Genomic DNA, 9,197 nt, shown 5'->3' on the forward strand with positions numbered 1-9,197 from the left:
GGCTTCCACCGCCTGAGCTCCTGGCCCTGCCCTCCGGGGCAAGAGGGACCCAGGCTCGGCCTCTTCTGGGATGGGAGGGGGCTCTGCCACGGAGGCCTCCCGGCAGCAGCTCCTCCCTCCAAGCAGCTGTGGACCCACTTTCCCAGCTGATCCTTGCAGAGTGAATGTGCCTGGTGAAGGTTTGGGGGCACCAGACGCCTGGAAAAGGCAAGATCTCCCAATCGTCTCCTGGGCGAAGTGGGGGATGCAGCCCAGGCCTCTGCGCCCACGGGGGCTGCCCTGTGTCCTACGGGAGCCTCCTGGGACTGGCATTGCCCGGGTTCCTTTGGAGGCTGGCATTTTCTACTTGCAGCTCCTCCCCCCTCCCCGTGTTTCCTCGCCTCCCCTTCCCGAAGCAGTTCCCGGTGCTGGGCTCGGAGAGTCCCCGGGGCGCCCTCCGTCCCCCCATCCGGTGCCCTTCCTGGGAGAGGAAGCAGGCGGCCTCTCGCGAAGGCCCGGGAGAGGCTGGAGGTGGGCGGGGAAGCGCGTTCCCTCCCTCCAGCCGCCACGGGCTCTTGGCCACGCGGGAAACCCCAGGACTCCCCGCTTGAAGCCAGCAGCCACCGCAGGCAGGGCGATTCCTGCCATTCGCTTCCGCAGCTCGGTCCCTCGGCGGCCTCCCGAGCGGCTCCCGGTCCAGCCAGCCGGTTCCGCCCCGCCCGCCGCCCCCTCCCCTCCCCTCGGGCCGGGCCCTCCTCCGCGGGGGCGGCGCTGGCGAGGCGGCCATGGCGCGTCGTCCGGGGGTGCTGCGCGCCCAGCCCTGCGCTCTGGCGGCGGCGGCGGCTCTAGCTCTGGCCTGCGCGCTCTACTACGCGGGCTCCGGCCCCTCGCAGCGCGCCCCGCCGCCGCCGCCGCCTTCCCCCTCGGCCGCCGCCGCCGCCGCCCCTGCGCCGGAGAGCAAGGCCAAGGCGGGCGAGGAGGAGGCGGAAGAGGCGCTGCGGGCGGAGGCGGAGGAGCTGCACGTGGTGGCGGTGCTGGCCAAGGCGGAGCGCAACGAGGCGCTGCGGGAGAAGGCGGCGGCGGCGCTGCGCTCCCTGGTGCGCTTCGGCAAGCTGGGCCCGCGGGAGGCGCTGGCGCTGCACCTGCTCTGCGACGGGCCCAGCAGAGGCGCCGCCCGGCAGCTGCTTCAGCAGGCGCTGCGCCCCGCCGCCTTCAAGTACAAGGTGCGCCCCCTCCCCTCCGCCGCCCCCCCCTGTGAACCGGCGCAGAGGCAGCTCTTCCCGGCTTCGGCAGCGGCCGAGCTCGACTGCCTTCGGGAAGCCTCCTCCGCTCTCGGCCTCGTTCCCGGCCCTTCGGATGGTCCCTGCGGCAACGGAGCCAGGCGGAGGGTTCGCTTTTGGGGAGCCAAGTCCAGCCCCAGCTGGGCACGGGTCCCTGGGCGGACCGGAGGAGCCCCGCCGCCTCCCGAGCAGGGCGGAGGGCTGGCAGGGCCCCCTCACCCCACCCCTCTGCAAGTCCCCTCCCGTGGGCTTCCTTTCCCTTCCCTCCTGCGTCCTCTGCTGTCGCTTGTCGCTTAACTGGGGTGCCTGGACAGCGCCGAAAGAAGCCTGTGGGCAGTTGGGGGGGGCTGCCTGTTCTTGCCCCCCCCTTTGCCCTGACAGTCCCTCTGCCCGGCAGGTGGTCTTCCACGACCTGGAGACGCTGGCCCAGAAGCTGCAGCCCACGGTGGAGGCTCTGCAGAAGCTCTTCAGTGCGGGGGCTGGCAGCTACTACGGGGACTCGCTCTTCTTCCTCTCTGTCGCCATGCACCATATCATGCCCAGAGGTGAGTGGGCACTGGGGGCGTCGGTGCCCCTCCTCCGATTCCTGCCCCTCTTTCTCCAGAGCCTCCTTTGGAGCCACCACAGGAGGAGTCCAGGGAGGCCTTTGTGAATTAAGCTGCTGTGAAGGATAAACTTGAAGAAATATTTGTAGCATCCCAGCTGAGGCCCCCCAAAAAAGGACCTGCAAAAGGGGGAGGCGCTGGGGGGGGAGGAATCCCAAGGGGCTGGAGCTGAACAGAGGCGTCTAAGGAAGTTCCTGTTAAAAGCCTTCTTGGCTGATGGGGGCTTTTTCCATGTCTGAATCGCCTCTTTCCCTGTTGAATGTTTAATGGCCATTCCTTTTTCCCTGGGAAGTATTTTGCAGAAGGGAGTCCTTGGCATGCCGGTTTTTTGGGGGGGAGGGGTGGCTCCCCTGCTTAGCGGCTGGGAGCGCTGAAGGCAGCAGAGGCCCCCGTCTTACCAGGCCTCTCTGCCCTTCCAGAGGTTTCACGGGTCATACAGGTGGACCTGGATGTGGAGTACCGAGCCAACATCCGGGAACTGTTTCAGGAATTTGACAACTTCCCAGAAGGAGCAGTTATTGGCATCGCCCAAGAAATGCAGCCGGTCTATCGGTATGTAGCCACATAGTGCCTCTCCCCGGGCCCTTCGCTGCTAGGGCCCCTGAGGATGGTGGGGGAGGGTGCTGACCAGGCCAGCCGTGGCACTGCGTGGCGCAGTGGTTAAATGCAGCACTGCAGGCCTACTGCTAGATCAGCAGGTCAGCGGTTCAAATCTCACCGGCTCAGGGTTGACTCAGCCTTCCATCCTTCGAGGTGGGTAAAATGAGGACCCAGATTGTTGGGGGCAATATGCTGACTCTCTGTAAACCGCTTAGAGAGGCCTGAAAGGCCTATGAAGCGGTATATAAGTCTACTGCTATTGCTATTGCGTGAGCTGCTGCATGTCAGCCGAAACCCACAGGGCAGAAGGACCCTGGTGTTACGTGGGGCAGGCAAGTGGCCTGTGTGACTGCCACAGGTTGGGCTGGGGGGGGGCACTGATAGGGCACAGGGGTCTTGGGGCTCCCCTGCCCAACAAGCGGAGGCTGCCTTGCAGCCTGCAGACAAGGCTGGGTGACCCTGATGCCATGCGGTGGAAGGGCAAATGTGTGGCCAGACTGAGGCCAGGCAGCTGCTAAGGGGAAGGCCGGCTCCTGGGGCAGCCACAGGCTTTTGGTCACTTGCCTCCCTGGACTGAGCAGGGTCCCTGTGCTGACCTTGACTGAAAGCCTTGAGTGGCCCCGTTACCCACGAAAGACCTCTTGGCGCACACCGTCATTCCTCAAATGACCTACCAGGCACCACTGGGGTAGAGGAGTGGGCAGTCAGAGAGAGAGCCTTGGTGTCCTGGAAACTAAGCCTTCTAAAAGCTCCTGGTGCTCATGGCAATTTATCTTTAGGGTCAGGGGCTGCCTGCCATTCTGTGCCCATCGCTGCTGAGGGGCACAGAGAAGCGTTGCTTCAACCCACAAGGAAACTGTTGCTGCAAATGGACCAAGGGCTTCCCTGTGCCACCTGCTGCCCCTCTTTCTTTCCTTTCTGGAGCTGCTCCAGTCCAGGTTGCCCTCCTGTGGGCAGCGCGCCATCTGCGGGCAAAGGCTGTCCCTTGTCCCCTGGCAAGTAGCGGCATGAAGCCCCCCTACAGGGGGAGGAAATGGGAAGGATATAGTTTTGCGAGGGAACCGTCTCTGGTGTGCTGGTGGCTTCCTCAGATTGGGGCACCAGTGAGAACTTGAACCTTGGAAACGGCCCCTTTGTGGAGTCTGGAAGGCGTCCTGCTGCGCCCGCTTCCCTTCTCTCGGCCAGAGTGTTGTTTGCAGGCAGGATTGACCTCTCCTGCCCCCTCCCCTCCCCCTCCCCCCCCAGGCACGTCTTCTGGCAGTATCGGCAGGAGCATCCCGGGACCAAGGTGGGAGAGCCTCCCCCGGATGGGCTGCCCGGCTTCAACAGTGGCGTGCTGCTGCTGGACCTGGAGGCCATGCGCCAGTCGGAGCGCTACAACCGTCTGCTGGAGCCGGCGGTGGTGCAGCAGCTGGCCAGCAAGTTCCACTTCAAGGGCCACCTGGGGGACCAGGACTTCTTCACCCTGGTGGGCATGGAGCACCCGGAGCTCTTCTACGTCTTGGACTGCACCTGGAACCGCCAGCTCTGCACCTGGTGGCGTCACCACGGCTACAGCGACGTCTTTGAGCACTACTTCCGCTGCGACGGCCACGTCCGCATCTACCATGGGAACTGCAACACCCCCATCCCGGCAGAATAGCGGCTGCTGGGAGGGGGAGCGGGGGCTGCTGCAGGTCGGGCCAGAGGGGCAGCGGTGAGAGGGGGGCCTCTGGGGCCGCCTGAGAAACAGGCTAGCAGCAGCCGTCTGCCAGGGGGGGGCGTGCTCTCCTCCCTGGGAAGGAGCCGTCGCCTGGAGCTCCAGGAGGGTCCTGTCCGGGGGCTTCCTGGGCCTGGAGAAGAGGCCGCTGGGCTTCATGCTGACAGCGCCTGCAGTGCCGGCTGGAACTCCTGGCTGGAGCTGCCTGCGGGTGCCTGGCCTGGGTGGGTGGAGGGGGCTCTCTGGTCCTCCAGTGACCTGCTGGCTGAGCCTTCTCCCCCCACAAGCAGGAGGGGAAGGAAGGGGGGGGGATGCCACGGTTTCTTTTTTACAATAAAATTGTGAGGACCACCCTCTGCCTGCAGCCACTTGCTTGTCCAAGTCAAGGCAGCCAGGAGGGCCACGGGGGGGGGGAGGAGGAGCAGCCAGGAGGGCCAGCTGCTGCTCATGCGCTGCCCCTCCCCCTCCCGGAAGAGCTGGCAGGAGCTGTCCCGGGGGGTCGGCAAAGGGGCCCCTGGAAGAGCCGAGCACCCCTTGCCCAGCCCACTTTGCTCGGCTCGTGGAGCAGGAAGACCCCCAGCCATGCTCCCCACCGCCAGGGTCTTCGTGGCCGTGCTCTTGCCCACAGAGGGGCTCTTGCGCATCCCTGGGATCAAACCCCGCCCGGAGCCCTACAGCCAACAGGGGAGGAGGGCATGGGAGGGGTCAGGTAGCAACCCGGACCCTCGAGCCCAAATTCCAGGTTTGTGTCATGACACGCTTTGGTCATTTGCGCCCCCTTGTGGAGCTCTCTTGTAACAAGTGCCGGTGTGGCGTTTAAGGCCCAGCTTCTCTGGGAGCAGATGAACGCCGGTGGAAAAGGCGGAAGCCCCTTGGCTGGGAAAGGGGGGGGGGGCTGGCGGCCAACTTCGCCCCTCTGTTCACGGTTTCATCCGAGACCCTTCCTCCACTTGGATGTGGCCGTTCCCAGAGATGCTGTTGCCTGGGCAGCACAACGAAGAGGCAGCCTCGGCTCTGGGAAGCAAAGCGCTGGTTTAGAAGCTGCAGCTTGGATCCGGCCCTTGGCCTGGAGTTAGGGGACCCCCCACCCATGCTTCCCTTTGTTCGGTTAGCCCATGTGGGGCGGTGGCTTCGCAGGATCCAAGTTCAGTATGGCCAAAAAGGGGGGTGGTTTGAGTTAGACTCGTCCTGAAGGGGGGCTGAGGGGTGGGTGGGGGGTGGATTTCATTTGCTGGTCACTAGAATGGGGAGGGGGCAGCTGAGGGCTGGCAGAACTCAACCTCCTCTCTTTTTTTTTTTTTTAAATTTTTATTTTTTTATTACACAGACAACAATGGGAAAGGGAGAGGATGGAAAGAAAAAAGTGGGGGGAGGGAAAACCCATCTTCACATACAATATGTCGTTTAATCACAGGTGCATCCCTACTTAGTTTATACATCCCGTATCTCTCTATTGTATATTTAATAAGCACCACAATAAGCTAGGGTTTAAAGAACAAAAAATAACAAAATAAAACAAGGGAGAGAGGGGGGGAAAAGGGGGGGAGGGGGGGAGGCCAAAAAGGACAAAAAAAGGTCCAAGAAGGAAAGGGGAAAAAAAACAAAACCGAAATGAGTAAATTGACATTTGAAATTAGAGAGCAAGAGGATGAACAATTTTATAAGATATGGGACTTGTTTTATCAATGGCTAAGGGAAAAAAAACAAAATTTTGGAAATGAAAAATGATACACTTATGCCTTAATTGGAAAAAGTAAATGATGATATAATTATGCTGTGAAATAATTCAACAATGATATAAGGAAGTACTAATATAAGGTCTGGTGATATAATGTATAAGGTTAAGAACTTATTATAATGATATTTCGCTGCTGATAAGGCAATTCTAATAGGGGAACAAATGAAAACTGGTATATATAGGCAGCGATGCCTTGTTGAACAATGAAGGAATAAGATCTCTGTTTGAAGGTATGAAATGCAAGGTTAACAATGAATAGAAGTATATTCTTATATTCTCTGGGGGAAAACAATGTTAATGTTAACTGAATATATGTTGTAGAAGGAAAATGAGGCCTTTAGTTACATTAGAGGAAATATCTGAGATGGTAAATATTATTTGAAGATGTAGATGTTAAAACAACCGTAATCAAACGACATGCTGCATGTGATGATGGGTTTTTGTTTTTGTTTTTTTGTCTTTGTTTTGTTTTTTCCCCTCAACCTCCTCTCCTTATTGGGGGCCTGTTCTGGCCTTCAGCCGCCCCGTGCCTCGTTTGTGCACCTGGTTCCCCAATTCTATCGCATCTCCACCTCTAAGGGTCCCACTGAAGTGGGTGGGGGTCCCTTCTCCTTTGCCCGCTTTGCCTGGGATCCGGCAGTTCTGGCTGGGCCAGAGGCTCCTGCTGAAAAACGGCAGCTCCCTCTGAGGTGAGGCTGGGCGTGTTTGACATCACGCAGAAGAACAGGCGGATCTGCCTGGCATCACCGAAACCCAGATGGCAGAAAAGAGGGCGGGCCCTGCAGGTTTCAGCCTGGCAGCAGCTGTTGGAGTAGTGCGTGGCATAGGTGGGCCTGAGAGAGAGAGCCCTTGCCAGAGACGGAGCCAAGTGATGGGTCAGCATTTCCGGGGGGGGGGCTCATTTGGCTGTGGCAGGTCTGGCAGTAGAGTCCCCTTGGCTAATAATGGGGGGGGATGTGGACCACAGCTGGGTGCCACACAGTCGGTGTCTCTCCCTCCAGCCACGTGGGACCGGGCGTCTCTTCCCCAGGTCCTCCTCAGAGAGTCGGGGAAGCCAGCAGCCTTTTGAGCACTGGGGGGGGGGGGCATGTTGAGTTTCCGCAGAAGCTCTCACAGACTTGAGCTGATGAAGCTGAGGGAAGCAGTTTGGCACAGACCCAAGAAATTCCAAACTCTTCACTGACTCCTGGAGTTCATTACAAGATGAGCCGATGGCCTCGGATGGCTCAGCAGGGTTACTTGCCCCAAATACCAGGGACAGGGAAACAATGGAGGGCGGGGGGAGACCTCCAGGGGATTGCGGGCTTGGCAGAGGCCCTGGGTGCCAGCTGTGGAAATGGGACAGGCGGGCCTTGGCCTGATCCATCCAGGTGGTTTTGTGCGGCTGATGGAGCTCCACCGCTTGAACCCCCAGCCTCCCTGGTCCTTCCCACCCAGCCACCCTTGGGCAGAAGCTGGGGGATAATGGCTGCATCGGCAGCAGGTCTCCACAGAATCGTTCCCAAGTTTGCAGCGCTGATCAAACCAGGGGCACCGATTCCCCTGCCGGTCCCCCAATGTGCCAGTTCTGAGTTGGTGCGGGCACAAACTGCCGTAGGTCCTGGCCGTGGGCAGAAGGTGGGCAGCCTTGGTTTCACTTCCTTCGGACAAGCGGCAGGAAGCTGGGTGGGTGGGAGCCACGTCCCAGGAGAGCTTCCCAGGGAGAACCCAGCCAGCCGGTTCTGCCCAGGTGGGCGGTTGCTTCTGCTGCTGCTGCCCCCTCTGGCCTGGCCTTTCCCAAACTCAGACCACTGGCTAGAAGAAGCCCTTGAGGGCTGCTGGGCTGGGCTCCTCCCCGTGGCTGGAGAGGGTCTCGCTGGGGGTGCCTGTTCTGGCTGCCCAACCTCAGCAGGAGAAGCCTTTCGTGGCCTGTTTTGGAGGCTCTGCTGGTGGTGCGATGGGACCTCTCTTCACGAGCAGCAGGTGCGTCCAGGGTTGAAGGAATCCAGGATGATCGTGTGCATTTCAGGGTCCTGGCTTATTACTTCCGCTTCTAATCTGCTGAGGGTGCTGGAGTAGAAGCAGAAGGTCAGCCTTGCCAAGCAAAAAGGTCCTTGCCCAGAAGTTCAATCTTGACTGTAAGGTGACATTAACAAAATCTCTGAAAACACTCCCCCCCCCACTTTTACAGCTGAAGAAATTAGGGGAAACGGGGGAGGCTTCCTCGGGGTCCCCTAATCCTTTCCCTGGGCTTGGCTGCCTTTTCTCTGGCCTGTTGCCTCCTGCAAGGCCTTTCCCGTTGCACAGAGAGGCCCGAGATCCCTTCCCTACATGGCATCGGACCTGGGTACCTGAGAGACCGCCTCCTGCCAATTACCTCCCATACACCGATCAGATCTCACAGACTAGGCCTTCTCCGGATCCCATCTGCCAGCCAATGTCGGCTGGCGACTCCCCGGGGGAGGGCCTTCTCTGTTGCAGCTCCAGCCCTCTGGAACGAGCTCCCTGTTGAGATCCGGACCCTTACTACCCTCCTGGCCTTCCGCAAAGCCACAAAGTCCTGGCTGCTCCAGCAGGCCGGGGGGGGCTGTTGAAGTACCCAGCCCCACGGTAACTCTGAATGTTGTGTATTTTAAAGTCTTGTTTTGTCTATTTCTCCCCCTTCCCTTGTTTATTGTAAGCCGCCCGGAGTCCTTCGGGAGTGGGCGGCATACAAGACCAATAAACTCAACTCAACCCTTCCGGAGGCTCAGGCACCTCGCTCAGCTCCAGGCTGCAAAGTTGGGAACAACCATCAACGCACCCTGGCTAGGAACGGTGGATTTTGCTCCTCCCTTGAGTAAGGATGGTTTATGCTCTAGTCCCAGGGGATTCATTGAATTAAACAAGAATAGAAACAATGAAAGACAGCTGCTAATCGGTCCAGGGTGGCCTTACCAAGGGGCACTGTGGTCCATCCCCATTCCTGTGTGGGCTCAAAGTGAGCCCCATATCCCTGGGGGAGACAGCCAGCCCCCCTCCCCCATCTGCCCTGCAGCCGCCTTTGATTCACAGAGAGGCTCTTTGGAAGAACCGCAGGCTGGGCTCCAAAGAGCTTGGCTGGTGGCCCCCAGCGCCAGGGGTTTTGTGGGGGCGCCAGCTGGCAGCCGGTGCAGCTCCTGCAGGGTTGGCGCTACGCAAATAGACCGAGTGTGCCCTGATTCTCCAGGCCCACTGCAAGGTGTGCCAAGCGACGCTTCCCAAGGGCCCTGAGCTCCTACTTAAGCGCACCATGTGAGCAGCGCACAGACGGTGTCCAGTTCAGGTTCTACATTTAA

General features: G+C 59.9%; 1 protein-coding gene across 1 annotated transcript; it reads left to right on the plus strand.

Annotated features, from left to right (window-relative positions):
• Nucleotides 1-549: 549 nt before the first annotated feature.
• Nucleotides 550-4,519, plus strand: XXYLT1 (xyloside xylosyltransferase 1). The gene is made up of 4 exons (XM_014069706.2): nucleotides 550-1,202; nucleotides 1,657-1,804; nucleotides 2,284-2,416; nucleotides 3,710-4,519. Exons 1-4 carry the CDS (start codon nucleotides 765-767, stop codon nucleotides 4,104-4,106), a joined length of 1,116 nt encoding a protein of 371 aa, XP_013925181.2. The 5' UTR covers nucleotides 550-764; the 3' UTR covers nucleotides 4,107-4,519.
• The last annotated feature ends 4,678 nt before the right edge of the window (nucleotides 4,520-9,197 follow it).

The sequence above is a fragment of the Thamnophis sirtalis genome, unplaced genomic scaffold (genome assembly GCF_051295495.1).
Source record: "Thamnophis sirtalis isolate CommonGarterSnake01/CBP01778 unplaced genomic scaffold, rThaSir2_p1.2 scaffold_11, whole genome shotgun sequence".
NCBI lineage: Eukaryota > Metazoa > Chordata > Lepidosauria > Squamata > Natricidae > Thamnophis > Thamnophis sirtalis.